Here is an 18912-nt window from a genome sequence, read left to right on the forward strand (position 1 = left end):
CTCAAATTCTTTGCAATTTTAAGGCCAACATTTGTTTTTTTGCCATTTCCCCGGAAAATAAGAATTAAAGAAGGAGCAGTATAGGACAGTACACTACACTGGCTGGAAGAGAAGCTGTCAGATGGTTGGCAGAGCCGCCCCTTGACTTTGTGTTGAGTGGAGTGCCATTGACGGTTTCTGCCACAAGGTGGCAGCCGCACTTCGAAACCACTCCCAACCCTGAAGGGAGGGATTTAAGTTATTGAGAAAGGATGGAGTGAGTCTCTGCACAGAGGGCATTTTGCAGGACATTTGTGCTCAGAGGTGCTGAAGTTGGAGACCCATCCAGATTCTCATTCTCAGCAGAATCTGAAGCATAGATGGACACTGGGCCAAAAAACTAAGGGGGAAGTGGACAGAAGTGGGAAGCGGTTGCCGAGGGAAAAACCAGCATAACTTTTTCCTTTGAATGGAACCTCTGGGAAAGTAGCTCTGGACAAATGTTGATGTCCCCATACGCCTGGAACTCACGCTGGGAAGCCTCACCCTGGTTTGCAGCTTCAGGGCAGGGAGAGCTGCAGAGTCCTCTTCCCTTCCCCCAGCTCGAGGTGAAGATCCTGTCATTAAGGCTCAGGATGAGCAGACCTCTGGGGACTGGTTTCCACCAGTTTCACCTGTGACCTCCTACTACTTGCCCCATGGATCATCGAAACACCAGATGTCCCCTTCTAAGCTGAGCTGCTTTTATTTACTTAACGTTTTTGTTTTTGAGAGAGACAAAGTGTGATGGTGAAGCAGGGGTGGGCAGAGACAGAGACAGACACAGAATTGGAAGCAGGCTCCAGGCTCCGAGCTGTCAACACAGAGCCCAATGTGGGGCTCGAACCCACGAACCATGAGATCATGACCTGAGCCCAAGTTGGAGGCTTAACCGACCGAGCCACCCAGGTGCCCCAAGCTGAGCTGCTTTTTACCTCCACTTTCGCCATTTTGCCACACGAACACCCCAGAAACAGCACCACACCAAGGGTTCTGTGGCTAGTGCTGAAAACCAGCTGTGCTGCAGGGCCTGGGTGTTCCCTGGGCCAAGCCCTCCCCGCCCCCACTCACTTAAAATTCTTTTTTAGGTAACACTCACATAGACATCTTTAAACTCCAATGACTTTCTTCAGTGAATGCACAAAAGTAGCAAGCTGGAAGTCAAATGAATGGATGAGCTGTTTATTGCTGTGGGCGACTTAAAGTCTGAACTAGCTTGCCACGTATGTCTGCAGCTGAGACAGCCTGCAAGCCGGGCCCTCCAGAGCCGCGGCCAACACCCAGAGGCCAAGTATGACTGAAAGTCTGAATACGCTACAGAAGGCATTGGTTCTCTTAACTACGTTTGTTTTCTAGGGGAGCCACCTTCTTCAGCTAAGGCATCATAGTCGGAGGGCCATCCGCAACTGCTGCTGCTGCACAATGCAAGAAGGGAACAAAGGTTGGGGACAAGATGTGGCCGTGACAGGGTCTGGCCTCCCAGCCTCCCTCTTACCTCTGTGATGGGAAAGGGTGGTGCAACTGACTGCAGACCGGCAGAGGGACTTACTTCCACGTCCTGTGATGTCCAAAGGAGATTTCTTTTTTAGCCCTGGGTCCTAAGATCATGCCCCCTCTTGTATCCTTGTGCTTACCTGTGTTGGGTGACTGACCTGTGTGAAGCATGAACACCCAGGAACCTAGACTTGAGGCTGCCTGCCTCCTTTGGGCTGCACAGTCACCTCAGGCTTGGGGAGAGACCTTCATGAGTTAGCACGTTATTTAATAGAAATCCAGCAGTCCTTCAGAACAAGTCCTACCCAAATCCGGTTACACATCTCCTAGCCTGGGAAGTATTGCAAGAGTCCAAGGGGCTGTGGAGACACAGTATGCCTTAAATGAAGCAGATTTTCTTCATGCTTTCACATTTGAGGCACGCCTAGGACATCCTAACGTTGTATTTCCCCCATTGGAAGGAGAAATCGCAGCCATAAAGTGGACCCAATGTAACATTTTCCTACAAACAGCCTTGGTTCCTGGAAACCACGTCCCTTGCATTATTTACTAACACTGGATAATCAGGAACGAAGCTAACAGATGACAGCCATTTGTCAACAGAGGATTTTCTTTTGAGCAGCCTGCTTGGAAGAAGGCCATGGCGACTCTTGCCCGCTGGGTGTTCACAAAGAGGGATACAGGTTCAGTGCTCGCTTCTTCAACACCACCGCTTCAGGGAACTTGACAGACCATGAGCTCTGGGCCTCTGGGTCAGTCCTCTGTTCACATGGCACCACCCAAAGAGGCCACAGAGGGCACTGCTGAAGTTCCCTACCGGCCATACGCAGCCGTGCCCAGTCCCATCGGGCGAATGTGGGCCTGTTCCTCCTGGTCCAGGGAAATGACTTATGAACAGGATGTCCCCATGCCTGAGCCTGTGTGACTGAAGGGCGCTGGGCCAGCTGCCTGCTCACATCCCTCCCGGAGCTAGGATTCCAAGTCTACATGTGTGCGCACACGTGTGGTGGTCTCCCTGAGCGGACACTGCGACACCTTATTAGGTTCTGCTGATCTATTCTTGGACCGTGTTCTATGTCTAGATCATTGCAGAACTCCATTTGCTACCCTGGAACAAGGCAGCAGGCGGAGAGAACAGCTTTTTAGTGTCTTTAATTAGGCAAGAGGCAAAAACAAAGTCTGGCTGAAAATTACCACTTGAAGTTTGGCTGATGCCAAAACAGTTCTGGCTCCCTGTGCTTGGGTAAGTGAGAGCCATTGAATTTGAGGACATACTTGGAGATGGGGGGAAGCTTCTGGAAAGGAACTTTAGTTGCCCTCTGGCATTTACCGCTGCCCACCGTACATCCCGAATCCAAACACATACCCTTTTTCTTCACCAGATCTTTATTGTTGGGGACAGGTAAAAAAAATCTCATCTGTTGTGAACACGAGTAGAGTCGGATCTGGAAGTCATTGTGGTGAGCACAGAATCTGGAACCCCAGGGTGGCATTTTTACAGCCACCTTCCTGCCTCAACCTACTGGGGCCTGGTTTCCCTTGCTGTTGATGGAAGCCATTGAATATATCACAGCTGGGGTTTTAACCTGCTTCCAATTAGTGACAAGAATTAAGGTATTTTGGAGCTGCTTAAGAAGCAGCATCAAGAACCTCTGCATCAAGAACCTTTAAGATCTCATGCTACTGAAACGGGTTTTTACTGGCACTGGGAAGTGGTCCTCCCCCACCATTTCTCCTCAAAGCTGCCACTAGATAAACCTAAAGCTTTTTTTTAGTAAACCTTCCCAGTGACCTTAACCTACACACCCACTCTAAAAGGGGAATTCTGGTGCCAAGGATCCAATTGACCTTAGTGGCAAGTAGTTCTGTCAGCCCCGTACAGGTCACAGAAGAATCACAGATGACCTGATTTTTCTGCCGCGTGACTTACAGGGACTCCTACCTGGACTTTGTTCCTTCTGTGCCAGAAGATAAGTAGTTGCTAAGAGAGACCACTTTTCCTCCAAGGCTATCATGATATAGGACACAGGCAGAAGTCCAAAGAAATCCATCTTCCAAGTAAGGTTGACCTCACCTTGTCCCCACACCCACCACACTCCCAAGAGCTGGCAGGCCTGGCAGTGGGGTGTGTGTGGCGACAACCTCAAGTACAGCACCAAGTTCCTGAGCAACTTCCCGGGGCCCAAGAGAGAAAGCAAAAACCTGAGGGCACAGGCAGATGCTCACGACACCCACGTGGGCATCAAGGTGAGCACATTGCCGGGAGGCCCTAAGCCCTGCCCCAGTCAGGGTGCAGGACCAAGGAGCAAGGTCTGTAGGAGTCCAGCATCTGCCATGCCCCTCAGCACACACACACAGCTATCTCATGAGAAACCTCATGCCTTCAACCAGCACACCAGTACCAAGTACCAGGAAGTACGAAGGGTCCTGGGCAGCATGGCAGGCTAGGCAGCAGGTAGGAGCCAGGCTTGGGATGCAGCCATGATGAGGCAGAAACATGTTTGGAGAGGGATCTCCATTCCAGGGACTGTCCTTCCCGGACATCCTAGAAGACAACGTAGTTTGAGAACTTTGATATGGTGCAACACCTTGTCCCCACACCCACCACACTCCCAGAGGAGACACTGGCAACGTTCCCAGAGAAGCCCCTCCACCCAGCATAGAGCTAGGGTTGAGGGTCTCCAACTGTTGCCCGTTCTTCACTGGGAGACCTGTGTGGGATTCCTTGTTTCTCCAACCGGCCTCCTCAGGCTTCAGAGCACTTGCTCCCCTATGGGGAGGGGATGAGCACCAGTGTCCACAAGATTGCCTGTGAGTGGAGAATCCGCCCTCCACGAGGGCAAGTGGAACCAGGAGAGATGCCAGCCAGAGCTCCAGCAGGGATGTCTGATGCACTAACCCAAAGGAGCTCCCTGGCCTCAGAAGGATCCGGCAGATGACCACGTTAGTTAGTTTCTGCTCTGAAAAATTCTGAAACATAGCTACTAGGTATCCAATGAAAGTCAAGAAGATCTTGTGTGTCTCCCCCCCACCCCCGACCCCCCAGGGCCCAGCACCACAAGCAAAAAGATTTTTGTTATTAACCACAGGAAAGGCCAAGTCGATAATGTCCAGAGATGCCTGCTTTATTTCTTACTAGGTGATTGCATTTCAGGCTGTGACATCAAGTAACTGTCTAATTACCAGCTAACCTTGTACCTCTGAACTACAAAGCAACAGTCCAATTCAGCAAGGGGCAATGGTGTCAATAGCTGACCGGGGGCTGGGTTTTCTAAATCAGTGGTCTTGGCTGACAGAATGCTGTCAGTGGAGACAAGGGTGAGGCCTGCCATCAGGTGGAAGACCCTAACACCTGGTTGAGATAGGCCCAAATCCTGTGACTCCCTAGGTAAAGCCCCCACCCCAAGTCCCAAGGACACTGCAGTTGTTACTTTTGTTTCCTGGGACCCAAGCTACCTGAGCTTGCTCAGCAAAGTGGATCCAAAGCGTACTTTTAGTTGACATGCCCTCTGCTCGCACTGCCACCCTAGGATACAGCTCTTTCTGCAGGTTCTTAGGGAGAAAGCTAGGCTTCTGGTAATTTCTTGTCTCTTTTTAGTTCTGCTTTGAAAAGAAAAGAGGGATGACAGAGGTAACCAAAGGTGGTCACAGGCACCGCGGCAGAGTGGGCCGAGTGTCAGAGGTCTGTGCTGGGTGAGGTGGGGCACCTCCAAGAACACAAGGCTGAGTGCCTCTTCTCGGGAAGATGTCCGAGGGGAAGAATTAACAAAATTCCAAGACAGTAGAGGCTGTTTGTACAAGAAGGCAGAAACTTGGAGAAGGTAAGATCAAGGAAAAAAGATGTAAGGAAAAAATCACATGGTAGGAGCTCAGAGTAAGCAATTACTACATGAATCATTACCATAGCTACTCTTTCTCACCAGAAAAGAACACAAGCTTCCTTTGAGATCGTGAAATCCCCGGCCCAAGAACCGACTGCCAAGCTGGTGTTTTTCCCTCACACCAAGAGGGAGTCACTAGACGAAGTCACTTAGGAAGGGATGTTCTCACCAGCAGCTCTAACCTGAGGCGAGCAAGGCTGCGGCCCTTTCCCTGCTCCACCTGCATGTACGTGTGTCACTGAGCTGTCCTGGGCCCTGCGTGTGCATGCTGACACCAGAGGCCGAGCCAGAGCACCAGCGCACTGTCCCTTCACGCTCGCTCGGCAGAAGAATGCCTGGCAAACACTGCTTCCAGAGCTAGTGACTGAGTGTGTGATGCAGTCCTGGCTCTGGCCGGGTTATGCCAGCCCCGTGAATCCCAGGCCGAGTCTCCAAACATGGTGGGTTCTTCTGCTGCTGAGAGGATGTGCACCTTAGGGTGCTAGCTGAGGAGTTAATGCAGAAAACAAGGCACCACAGAGAGGTTGGACACTTGGGTTGTGTGATTCAGGACACGCCGGAAAAGTCCAAGGGTGGAGGGAAGAAAGGGGAGGAGGAAGAGGAGAAGACCGAGTTTTAAATAACGTCTCCTGAGGCCGGAGCCCCACTAGATGGGCTCTGGTTTGAGCTTTTCTGCTAGGAAGTCATTCACAAAGGCCTCCACAATGGCAGGGGTGATCTCCTCCACGTCCATCACGTACTTGGCCCGGGCTGACATGTCCAGAATGGTGAGCAAAGGGGCCGCCTCGGGCAGGTTGGTGTAGTCTCGCAGGGAGTCAGTCATGTCATCCTGGAAGTCACCAGAGGGAGAGAAAACAGTACGTTTTCAAGAAGGAGGCTAGAGAGTCCCCAGAACGCAGCCACTCCATTGTCCTGAGGAGCGGGAGGCCGTCCGGAAACGATGGGCTCTCAGAACAGGGAGCAGTGGACTCTGCCCTGCCTGGGGGAGGGGAGGGTGCTTTGTAAAGTCCTCTCTGCATCTCCCCAAACCACCAGAGAAGTCCTCTTTCTTCATTAGCACAAAAGCAACTTTAACATGCCCTCTGCTTTGTAAAAATGTGATGTCTTCTGATCACTTACTTTTGCAACTGCCTCTCAATTATTGGCGGCCCCACTATGGATATCTGAGGCCAACCTGGCCAACCTTCAACTCCGGAACGTCTTTAACGGAAACAGATCACCATCCCCACCCCACCCTTAAGGTTTTGGGGGTGAAACTGCACAGCCAGTAGAAAAGACAGGGCTACTGCAGTACTTCCTGAGGCTTACATGGGTGGCTGCATTTATCATACATTCCCAGTGACTGTCCAGATGAATTTGCCTTATTAAGTAGAATGGCAAACCCAGAAACCCAAAGATAGGAGACAGACCTGTAAGGGAGCAACCATTTGAGATTACCTTTCGTGCACCCGACCCCCATTTGGTAGAGAACAGGAAATGGACTCTACACAGCCACCCCGACCCAGGTCACCCTGCAGAGGAAGGGCCTGGGGTATTCCTGGCCTTAAACGCTGGCGAATAGGAGGTATGAGATTTACTGCTCACTGGTTTCTGAGACAAAAAAAACAAAAAACAAAAAAAACCATTCCATTCTCAAAGGGCAAATCTTTAGGAAGATGATTAGTGATCGTCTTTTCTCCCTAACCCAGAAATGGCATGCACTTCCAGCAATGGCGATGAGGGATTCAGCACCTCTGGCACTGTTCACCCCGCTCAGGCCCTCCATGTGGGTTAATAAACAACCTTCATGATCGAAAGAGGGGAGACACCTGGACAAATACTGTGTATCGAATTCCCATTAGGAGGCCTTGGCCAGCTGAGCACAATGCTGCGTCCCCTCCCCTCTCCCTCTGTGCAAACCACAGGGAGATGAATTCAATGTCTACTAAGGCTTCAGAAGGGATGACCTCCACCTGGCAGAGTGGAGGGGCTCAAGATAAACACCCTTAGCCCCAGGAGGAGCGGGAGAAGGCTGGAGTCCTGGCTCAGAGGTGCTTGGTCAGTGCTTGATGTTCCCACACCCCAGGACCATCCCCTTCCACACAGCCTTGCTTCTCAGTCCAGTTCTGAGTCCGAGAACTGGACTAAGACACTGCCAAGGTCAGGATCCCAGGTGAAAGGCACAGGAAGGACGAGGTGGCCAGGTGGCAAGATGGAGCAGTGGATGACCCTGTCAGACCCTCCTCTGTCCTAGACCCTTCCCTCCAGGCCTGGGCCTGGCCACCCACCAGACCACGTGGGCAGCAGGAGGGACATCACTGCCTCTGGAGTCACACTGACCTCACGTTCAGTCCTCTGTGCCACCTACTTAATGTGCGACTTTGAGAAGTCATTTTTGTGAGCCCGGGTCTTGTCCCCTGCAAAATGGGTCTAAGAGCAGCTCGCACAGGGACGAGGCGTGAGCGGTCTGTGCTCTCGAAGCCTCACTCATCTGTGAGATGGTAATGACCCCATCCTCAGCCAGAGAGGTGAGGAGCAGGTGGGATGGTGCCTGTGGTGCTTGTCTTGGTGCCTGCTACACAGAAAACCCGCAAATGGGCCTTTTCAGCCACATTTCTAAAGCAGTTACTGGAGCTCCCCAGCCCCAGCCCTGCCCCTGGCTCGGCCCCTGCTGTCCTGCACCCATCTTTTCTGTCTCGGCCATCTGAAAGGGGTTAGAGTTCAATAAATTCAGAGCAGCTTCCATTTGTGCTTTGTGTAGAGCGGGCTCGTGTAGCCCCAAGGCAGGACCCTGTGAACCTGTTTTGTTCCCTCTGCCCCACTGCAGAGCAGGGTGACTTGAGCTGCCTGTGAGGGACCCGGTGGGGCTTAGGAGGGGTGGCTGTTGAGGAGGTGATGAATGGGTGGTGGTTGGGGTTCTGGCCTCATTGCCTCTCCTGGGATCCAGACAACACAGCATGAAACGAGCGCTGGGCTCTGACCAACTGGGGATGCAGATGGGTGGCAGGAGGGCAGGGGGCTTCAAAAAGTGTGTCTGTCAATAGCTTCCGGCGGCACCTGGGGTTGGGGGGGGAGGGGGGAGGTGGCGGAGCATGCGTGGACTGGCTTCTTGGGGGCGGGACTATGGCCATCTTGCAGGGATTTCCCCCATCTGCAGGATGGAGGCTCAAGCACCAGGGTGGGACAGGCACCCAGCTGAGGCCTTCTCACCCTGTGTAAAGTCCTCTGCTCAGCCCATCCCAGCTGGAGGCCTTCAATGGACAGGTCTTGGGCGAAAAGAGCCTGGGACAGCAGCAGTTTCCCACCTGAGCACCCTCCCCGGGCTGGCTGGGGAATAGATCCGAGTCGAGGCCCCCAGTCAGGATGCCTGCAATGGGGGAGAGCCCACTTTGCAGGTCAGGGCGGAGGGACTAACTACTGATCACAATCTTTGTGGCTGCCACTCGTGCTAGCGGCCTGGGTAGTAGACTGCCAGAGGCAGCGCTGTCCCGGGAGGGCCTCCTGCTGCTCTGAGGCTGCCGAGCAACAACGAAAGGGAGGAAGGTGCAGCAGGGACCATGCTGGATGACACCTTTTCATGCCACGGTTGTCTGTGGGCTCCTCACCCCAGATCCCGGGGCCCCTTCGAACATCCCCTAGGGCCGCATCGCTCATGTTCTAAGAGTTGGCCAGCCGAGCAGCCCGCGGCCCAGGCCCCAGTGCACTCACCTCCCCCGCGACAAAGAACAGAAGTGGCGCCTCCTCCTCTTTGGCTTTGTACTTGGCAATGATCTTCTCGGCTATTGGCTGGATCAGTTGCTTGGCTGCCTCGGACTCCCCATCATCCTCAGAATCTGTAATGGGGAAAGAGAGACACGAGAAGCACTAGTTTGTGGAACAGATGGAGTGGTGTCCCCTGAGGGAGCTGGGTCCTGGGCCCGAAATGCCCATCCAGGGAAGCCCCTGAATGGAAACAAAACGTCCCCTGGGACACAGGCCTCCCCTCCTGGGTGCACGAGGGTGTGTTTGCAGCGCATTCGCACCACTGCGCGCTGAACTTCCCCTGAGCCAGGATCTGAGGTCCTTGTAGCTCTTCTCTCAATCACAGAATCACAGCATGACCTCAGATCTGACCTCCTATCAAAAATGGCAGGACTGATGGTGGCAGTGGGGTGCCCCTGAGGCCCTGGAATGCCAGCTTCAGGGCTAGCCGGACTCTTCTGGGAAAGGATGGACTGCCTGTGTGGGAGGGGGCCTGCCCAGGTGTCCGGAGCCCCCTTTAGTCACTTCTTGCCTCCAGGGAAAGAGCAGCTTGGGAGCAGCCACACACAGGGGCCCTGGGGCTCACTCCAGATGGAGCCTGTAGCCCAGAGCAAGAGCAAGAACAACACCCCTAGGGGCAAAGCGGGAAGGAGAGACAGGTAGCAGGATTTGCACCTAGAAATGCCACATTGCCCAAGGGGCCCTCAGCCTGAAGACTTGGCAGGACTTATTCTAGATCTACATCTCATCAGCTCTGTGACACTGGGAACTCGCTTTATCTCTCTGGGACCTTCTCATATCTTCTCAGATGGCCAGTGAGCCGCAACTGTCCCTAAATTCAGAACTGTGTCCCAGAGGCCCCAGGATGTGGGTGTGGGAGCAGGCAGTAGGCGGCAAAGCCCCAAGGACAGTGATTCCCCAGGAGGCCTCTGTTCTTCAAGCACAGGGGCCAGCTTGCAAGTCAGTTTGTTTAAGAATCCCCTTGAGTCTGCTGATTGGCTCCCATACCAGACTTCCAGAGCACAGGGTAGGATATGCACCCCCACTGGCATCTCAGCCATGACCCTCATACCCCAGATTATTTGGGGAGCTGGGGCGGAGCAACACAGCCCAAGGCAGAGGGTGAGGTGGCCCTTGGCCAGCAGTTGCTCTGTTTGCAGAAGGAACCAGGGTCATCCCACAGGGCTGCAGGGAGCCTGGAGTGGATGTTCTGGTGTCCCCCTGGCCCCCAGAGCAGTCACCCACTGAGCAGAGAAGACACCGAGGGGGGCACGCAGAGACACGGCCCCGAGGCTGGGGTGGGGGGCCTCGGCCCAAGGGGGCCCAGCCCCTGCAGCTGCTGTGCACACAGCCCTGCCTCCTCCCAACAATGGGTCTGTTGGAGGGGGGCCGGGCTCCAGCCTGACCTATTCTTCCCAGCTGGCAGTCGAGGAAGGAAAGCACAGCGGCAGCTCTCAAAGCCCCTCCTGCAGGGGCAGAGCCATGAATAAATCATTGGGGTCAAAAGCAAGGCTGCCGGGAGAGACAAAGGCCCAGGCTCGGCATTGTTGGCATTGTTCAGGATGGAAAGAAGCTGCAGGATGGACACCCCCCACGTGAGGTCTGTCTTGTCCAGCCCACCCTGGGGCTCCTGCTGGGGCTTCATACCTACAAAAAGGACGAGGCAGGGGCCCTCGTTGAGCTGCACGGCATTGGAGTCGGAGAGCTCCAGCACGGGTTTGGGGTGCCACGGGAACTCCCTGCAGTCCTCATCGTTCAGCACCTCCACGCGCCCCTGCCGCGTGATCACTTCCCCCTGTGGGTCCAGCACAATGAGGGTGGGGATGCCTGTGAGGGAGAGAGCTCACTTGAGAGTCCAGAAGTGCTGGGACAGAATCCAGGCTCAGCCATGGGACTCCCTCGGGTCTGCCCGCAACTTGTCCAAGAAACCGGGCAACTCACTTCACCCTCTGGCTTCAGTGTCCTCCACTGCAATGTGGTAAATGGACCGCGGCACCCTCCTTCCCATCTTTGTAAAGATCAGCGAGGTCGTGCACTTAAGGAACTCAGCACAGGGTCTTGGCACTTAGAAGCAATCAATCAATCCTAAAGAGATCCCAGAGAAGCAGGAGACGCCCCTGCCACCTGCAGGGTGTGAAAACACACCCCCACACAGCGTACTTGCTGCCCACATAGGCCAGCACAAATCAACCCAGGCAAGGGGAGTCCACACACAGGCTGGCAGTCCCACCAGTGTGAGCACAGAGGCTGGAGGAGGGGAGGAGCCTGGGGCAGGGGCCACAGCAGAACAGGGGACAGCCAGCTGCTAGTGAGCCAGGGGCCCCACCTCCATCTCCAGCCCTGCTGCCCGGGGAGGTTCTGAGGGGGACAGTCCCTAGAGGGAGCATGCTGACAGCAATGCTGCCACCCCCACTTTAGAGTCCTGGGCTGGAGTAAGAAATGCAACACAGAACTCTCCTCCACAAACAGCACGCCCCACCCCCCTGCCCATAAAGCCTCAAGAGAAAAACCAGGAAAAAAACCCATCCTGGGTTACACTCGCATTTGGGATTTCCACCTCCTTGCTCTGCGTACCCTATTCCCTGCTGCCTCTCCTCCAGCCAGGGTACCCCCTACCAACCGCAGCCCATAGCACTTTTGGAGACACTTGTCTCTCCACTACTGGCAGCCGCTCCCCTCACCCCCCTCCTAACCAGCCACCTCTCCTCTGGAGCTGACCAGAGCTTTTTAATTTTCTATGGGCCAGCGAAAGCCATAGCAATTTAATATTTATAGATTCCAAAGCATTCAGTGAGTAATTTGCTCCACTGACATTTTGCTTCTCTGTGGGGGAGGGTGGGGACAGCGAGGGACCCGGAATGTGGTCCTAGTGTTTTGTTACCCGGCGCGGCTGCTGGCGCAGCAGGCATGCAGTGGTGGGCCTGTCTTCAAAAGGACTTAAGTGAGTCCATTATGTTCACACCTATTAGAAGTAGCTTGGCATGCTGGAGAACAAGTCCAGAGAGAAATGGGCTCCGGAGAACTGCCGCTCCCACCGCACCACACACAAATGCATGCAGCCAGGGCTCCTGGGGGCTTTCAGGACACTATCAGCTGTCCAGGCCTCCTGAGTTGGGAGTCACACAGAGCCTACGGGCGTTTCCAGCCTCATCCTCACACCTGCATGTTAGCCTCCAGGGGCCTGGGTTCCCCAGCCCCGACGATGGGGCTGGGCCTGAGTCAGCAGCCTGAAGGGGCTGGGGGCCACGATGGGGATGGGAGCCTCCCATCGCCACACCCTATCTCAAATATGCTTTGGCTAAGTTCTTTAATCAGAGTTGGTGTGGTTCTGACATTGGACAATTTAGGAGTGTTGGGTTAAACCAGGGCCTGCCCACTGCTAATATTAGACACAGCAGCCAGCCTGTTTGTAGCCCAGACGTAGGATGCTGAGTTGGTCTGTGGAAGACGGACAGCCACAGAGGACAGAGAAGGGAGGAAAAGTAAAATCTGAAGGCAAAGAAACCCAGTTCTTGGTTTGGTGCCTCAGTTTCTCCAAGGGACTACTCTGAGGGGCCTTCTGTGTTACCACGGCTGTAGCCTCTCTGAAGTCCTCACTGGTGGGGACCAGCAGGGCAAGGACATGGAGCCCCTGTCTGGCTGCTCAGGGGTCCTCAGCTGATTCCGCCAAGGAACAGCACCCCTGGGCCTTGGCTCTCCCCACCCCTTGCCTGCAGCTACACAAAAGCAAAGTCCCCACTCGTATTTGTGCTTTGACACCAAAGCCCACGTCTAAGAGCCTAAGGTAACCAGGTGTGTGTGACTGTCGTACATCAACAGAAAGCAGCTTGGTAAAATGCCCACAGTCAGACTGCAAACCCAGAGAAGCCCCTTTCTGGCACGTGCACTGGGCCAGGCCCCTCTGCCATCATGCCCGGCCCTAGAGCCTTAAGTGTGTGTGCTCCCCTCCAGGGGTGACCCGCAGGAAGAATGGGAGAGCAGTCTTAGCACATCTGCTCAGCACTAGCATGGCCCATGCTACTCCACTTCCTCCCCATAATAGACGGCTGCAGGAGGCACGATTAATCCTCTTTTCACGGACGGCCAAGTTACCTACCTAAGGTCATCCGGCCACAAGTGGCCAAACTGGGACAGGACCTCCAGTCTGCCTGTTGCAAAAGCTGCTGCTTTTTCTACCTGGCCACTGCCAGCAGGGGCTCTCGAGGGTAGGCAAGGGAAGGCCCCCGGCATCCAGTTTTCTGCACCAGCAGCCGCCCTCCTCCTCAAGGCCCTCTTCCTCCTCAAGGCCCTCTTCCTCCTCAAGGCCACAGGGAAGGAGGCTGAGACCGCAAATCACCTCTTCCCTTTCCTCCCCCACAGCATGCATTCCCGGCTCCCCTGACGCGGGTTCCCGGAAGCAGAGACTTAGAAGGAGAAAATAGGGCAAAGCCCCTAACGGGAAACTGAAAGGGAATCGAACATTTCTAATCGATGCCTTTGTGCAAAATAACTTTGGCGGCACCAGTGAGGGGCTTCTCCGAAGGGAATGCAAAGGGAGCATGTGTCATCTCTGCCTGAGCTTCTGGTTCCCCAGCTGGGGGCGCTGGAGTGGCTGGGGGAAAGTACGGTGAGAATTCCAAGGCAAATCCAGGCCACCCACTTCACTTCTTGGAGCCTCATTTCCATGGCCGCCACAGGGGGTAGAGACAGGCTCCTATCTCAGTGGGTGTCGGGAGCAACAAACAAGATGACAAGTATAAAATGCTGAAAGCATTTTACAATGAGTACTCCAGAAGTATTAGCCCCTCTTATAAATAAGTTCATTATTTTTTAAGTAATTTTTTAAGTTTAGTTTTTAATTTATTTTGAGAGAGAGACATAGAGAGCAAAAGGGAGAGAGACAGAGACAGAAAGAGGGAGAGAATCCCAAGCAGGCTCCGCACTGCCAGCACAGAGCCCAATGTGGGGCTCCAACTCATGTACCGTGAGATCGTGACCCGAGCCGAAGTCAAGAGTCGGACGCTTAACTGACTGAGCCACCCAGGCGCCCCTCGTTATTATTATTTGTGGTCATCCTAGGTTGATTATGTGGCTCATGAGAAGGCACAGGTACAGAAAAGACCGGTGCCTTGCTCTCGTGAGATACACAGAAACCTTGTGCTGGCCGGAGGAGGCTAACTAAAGAAACAGAAAACAGAGACAATGTCCACGCTGCAGCGAGCATCCTAGGAACCACGTGACATCTACCACACGTGGGGTTGGTGTTCGTTTACTTGCACCAGACCAAGCGTAACCTTTGGGTGAGGAACAAACACCAGCGCTCCTAGAGAGAGCTTCTGCCTCAAGCCCCCTGCCCTGGGGAACTGGGCTGGACCACGAACAGTGCCCCAGAACCCCCTGCACAGTCTCTCTCAAAACCTACAGAACAAAGACCAAGGCCCAAAGGCCTGCTCCAAACGGTTTCCTCCTAGGAGGAGCCTTTCTGTGAGTATTTAAAACAATCTCAAAGACATGTGTACTGAGCCTGTCCCACATTTAGTTTGGCTGCTTTTCTGCTGAGCAAAAAGGGGGTTTTGAAGGAGGTGGCAGAGGGGGCCCGGGGCAGTGGGAGAGAAGCTAGGCAGGGCTGTAACCCCAATGACCTTCTGTCTCTGCTTCTAGATGGCAACATGACCCGAGGGGGCTGGCAGTCATCATGCAAAGATTGCTGGGAGCTGGAAGAGAAATGGAAGGAAAAGCAGATACTTAGGCAGGAGGAACAGGTGAGGGTACAGGGCAGGGCAAAATAGGTGATCACGACAGTGGTCATCATGGGGACTACAGCAGGATGGAAACTGTAACATGTCATTAAATAGAAAGTAGAGAATCCCCAGTCCTGTGTGTATGATTACAGCTACATATAAGTATGTGTGCGTGTGGACAGAGACCAAAAGGGAGTCGGAACAGTAAAAACAATTGTGTAGTAAGGCAGGAATGCGGGTGAGAGCAATATAGACTCGAGTTTTCTTAGATGGTGTTATGATAAATGTGTATTAGCTTAAAATACAAACCAAAGAAAAACCGGAGGGCAGTCGGGCAGGGCAACAAACTCAGGCTAACGCCTTGGCCTTATCAATTACGGGTTCCCTTCAACAGCTCCCTCTGCACTCCCTGCTGGCTCCCCCAAACCTGCCCTTGCCTGGAGAGCTATGGAAGGGAGAAGGCAGCTGGTCTGGGTGGTAAAACTCAGAGAATCCCAGGGCACCTGGGCGGCTTAGTTGGTCAAACGGCAAACCCTTGGTTTTGGCTCAGGTCATGATCTCAGAGTTTGTGGGTTCGAGCCCCATCTTGGGCTCTGCACTGATGGTGTGGAACCTGCTTGGGATCTTCTCCCTCTACTTCTCTCTCTCTCTCTCTCTCTCTCTGCCTTCTCCTCATTCTCTGTGTCTCTCTCAAAAATAAATAAACATTAAAGAAAAAAAAAACCTTAGAATCCCACGGGAGGGTGCGAGGACGGGTCTAGCCTACTTGCACTTGGCCAGCAAGCCCAAAAGCCACTTGGGCACGTGTCTGTGTCAGAGGCACAGAGACGTTTGTGGCAGCATTCCTACAATACACAGAAACCAGACGCAAGCAAGCGTCCATCAAACAGGGTAACAGCTACATAAACTGTGGTCCAGTTGTACAGTGAAACCCTTTTCAGCACCGAAGAGAAGTGAATCAGATATAAATATCAACAAGGACAAATCTTGAAAGCATAATGTTTAGTGAGAAAAGCAAGTTACAGAACGATATTACAGCATGTCAGCACTTAAACATGCTTCTAAAAAACACACCCAGCATGACCATATATTATTCATGGATTCATACATATGCTGTAAGGATATGAAAACCAATTATGAAGATACACACGAAGTGCATGGTAGCATTTCCCCCAGGGGAAAAGGAAAGAGAACGGCGCTGCACAGGAGTGAGGGGGAGTCTCCCCTTGGTCTGTATTAATGCTCCCATTTATCTCCATTTTAAATACCGAAAGCAAAAATCTCAGTTCTAGGTGGTGGCCACACTGGGTGCTTGTTACTATTTTTTTTTCCTGTCTGCTTTTTCTTTTTGTATGTTCTCCAAATTAAACAAGGCAAACAGAATGGAGCTGCTCAGGAGGTCCCACGGCAGTGCGTGGCCTGACCTCCCCAGGCCCGCAGGGCCAGCCCTTTCATTCCTGAGATCTATTAAAAACACCAGCATTGGCCCCTCATACTCTAATGATTGAAAAACACAACCTCCAAATGCTGTGTTTCTACATAATAACAATTTTAAAAAATATTTTTATTATTATTTATTTTTGAGAGAGAGAGAGAGAGAGACAGCATGTGAGCCAGGGAGGGGCAGAGAGAGAGGGAGACACAGAATCCGAAGAGGGCTTCAGGTTCTGAGCCGTCAGCACAGAACTGACACGGGGCTCGAACCCATGAACCGTGAGTGCATGACCTGAGCCAAAGTTGGATGCTTAACCGACTGAGCCACCCTAGGAGCCCCCCGTTTCTATACAATAAATAGGTTCTGCCTCAAATTCATGTTTTGAAAGGGGCGGGGAAGAGGGCAAAGTTAGGGAAAGAGAGAAGAGAATGGCAGGAAATGGAACAGGAAGGAGGGAAAGGGGAAGAGAAACAGAAAGATGAGCAGGGAAAGAGGGCGACAGAAAAGCCACATAAGCCACATATCCTGCAGCAAGTAGCCCTCACGCTGCTGCTGCCCCCTCCCCCCCTCTGCCCCCCCAGCAGCTGGACTGAAGGCACCATCCACCTCGGGGGCTGTTTTCCCAGAGGCAGGACCGACATCTGTCCGTCTGTCCACTCAGGGCCCTACACAGACCTTAGGCTGTCTGCCCTCCCCAGAGGTTGGGGCCAGGGGAGGAGAGGAGGAACAAAACACTAGGGCCCCCCAACCCAGGAGAGAAGGGGCGCTAAGCCTCCCTGCAAAGAACACGGTGTTCCCTGACAGCCCGGATTAGTTAGACAATTGCTAATGGGATTTGCCTTTTGCCAAGTATGTCTAAACCCTTTCCTTAGAAAGGCGTTTAAAACCACTTATAGGGCTCCAAATTCCCCAGTCTGCATAAAGCAGTTGGGGTAGGGAGGCCTAGGGCTTGGCATAACCTGGCTACTCCCCTGAGACGAAGGAAACAGATGAGGCCAAGTGCCAGGGCCTCGGTGAGCCCGGGTGGCCTGGTGAAGCCCGCTGGTTAACACAGCCTGGGCTCAGTCCAGAGCCTAGAGGGAGCCAGTGACCAGCCGCCCACAGCGGCGCGACTTTTGGCCTGGCCAGGCTCATCAAGGCCTGCAGCAGGCTCTGCGACGACCTCAAGATCCAGACTCTCGCATGGCCGCCTGGACGGGCAGGCACCTCAACAAGGCCTCCTTCAGTGTACTACTGGGTGGGGCTCGCAATCCACAGATGCTGTAAGTCCAGCTTGCAGGATGCCCAGAGGACCCCGGGTTCTTTCCGCATTACCCACTTTCATCTGAGTCTGTCAGGATAACACAGGGGAGCTCTGTCCTCACGTGCCTCAATAACAAAGTGACCATCAAGATCAAGTTACTCGCTCACTGTAAGGCACAGACCAGGCCAGGTGGAGGTGGCTCACCTTGGGGGTGGGCAGGGGAATGCACCTGGCACTGCTCTGTGAAAGCACCTTCAGAACGCTTCCGGGGGAGACACCCAGCCCAGGGCACACAGAGAGTCAGGCGGGGAGCATGAACTCTCCTACACACAGCCTTGCAGGATTCACTGAAGACTGGATACTCAAAACAGCAGGACCTCTCTACTGCCCCTGTGTATGTCTGGAGTGTGTGCACACGATGATACTGTAATATAAGAAATACATATGTGGCCTTCATCCCCAGTTCCTGACACCAAGCTCCTAAAACCCTTGTAATTTCCTCAGTGGCAGGGGTGAGAGGGACATTCTTTGTCGCGATATTTGGTCTTACAACATTTGGTCTCAGAGCCTGCGACAGGAGCTTCTGAGGCCCTTGAAATCTGGGAGTGACAAGTGTGTTGTGTGTAAGGAGTTGACCAATGGTGGGGGAGCCCTTAAATAACTTCAGAAGGTGGGGGCTGGTTGCCAGAAAGGCCTGATGAGAAGGTTGCAACTTCCAGATGGACCCCCTGACCTCTGGGGAAGGGAGAAGGTTGGAGGTTGAGCTAATCAATAATGGTCAAGGGGGGTGCCTGGATGGCTCAGTCAGTTAAGCGTCCGGGACTCTTGGTTTGAGCTCAGGTCATGATCTCACAGTTCATGAGTTTGAGTCCCATATCGGGCTCTTCACTGACAGTGCGGAGCCTGCTTGGGATTCTCTCTCTCCCTCTTTCTCTGCCCCTCCCCGACTCATGCATGCATGTGTGCTCTCTCAAAATAAATAAACATAAAAAAAAACAATGGTCAATGATTTAATTGATTGTATCTGTGTAATGAAATCTCCATAAAGACCACTAATTGGTGGGGTCAGAGAGATCTGGGGGGGAGGGCTGAATCCATGGGGGTGCTGGGAGGGTGGTGTGCCTTGAGGACATGGGGGCTCTGTGCCCCTTCCCATATACCTATGCATCAGTTCCATCCGACTCTTCCAGAGCTGCATCTGTTACAATAGACTGATGATAGTAAATCAACTGTTTTCCTGAGTTCTGTAGGACATTCTAGCAAAGGACTAAACCCAAGGAGGGGGTCATGGGAACCCCTGATTTATGGCCAGTTGGTCAGAAGTATAGGACGCCTGCACTTACGATATTAATGTCTGAAGTGTGGGGATTCTGGTGGGACTGAGCCCTTGACCCGTGGGAT

The 18912-nt window shown here is 53.3% G+C and overlaps 1 protein-coding gene across 1 annotated transcript in view; it reads right to left on the reverse strand.

The window, feature by feature from the left end:
* Positions 1-4616: 4616 nt before the first annotated feature.
* The window catches only part of NXN (nucleoredoxin), a 160870-nt gene continuing 146574 nt past the window's right edge, over positions 4617-18912 (reverse strand). Inside the window, exons 6-8 of the mRNA XM_047081287.1 lie at positions 10761-10940; positions 9081-9205; positions 4617-6222 (exon numbers count right to left, since the gene is read on the reverse strand). Of these exons, the coding sequence (XP_046937243.1) occupies positions 6040-6222; positions 9081-9205; positions 10761-10940 (488 nt within the window). The 3' untranslated portion in view covers positions 4617-6039. The remainder of the gene's footprint in view (positions 6223-9080; positions 9206-10760; positions 10941-18912) is intronic.

Source organism: Lynx rufus, unplaced genomic scaffold, assembly GCF_022079265.1.
Source record: "Lynx rufus isolate CCGP_SWC_20201006 ecotype Redwood Valley unplaced genomic scaffold, mLynRuf1.p SCAF_18, whole genome shotgun sequence".
Lineage (NCBI taxonomy): Eukaryota > Metazoa > Chordata > Mammalia > Carnivora > Felidae > Lynx > Lynx rufus.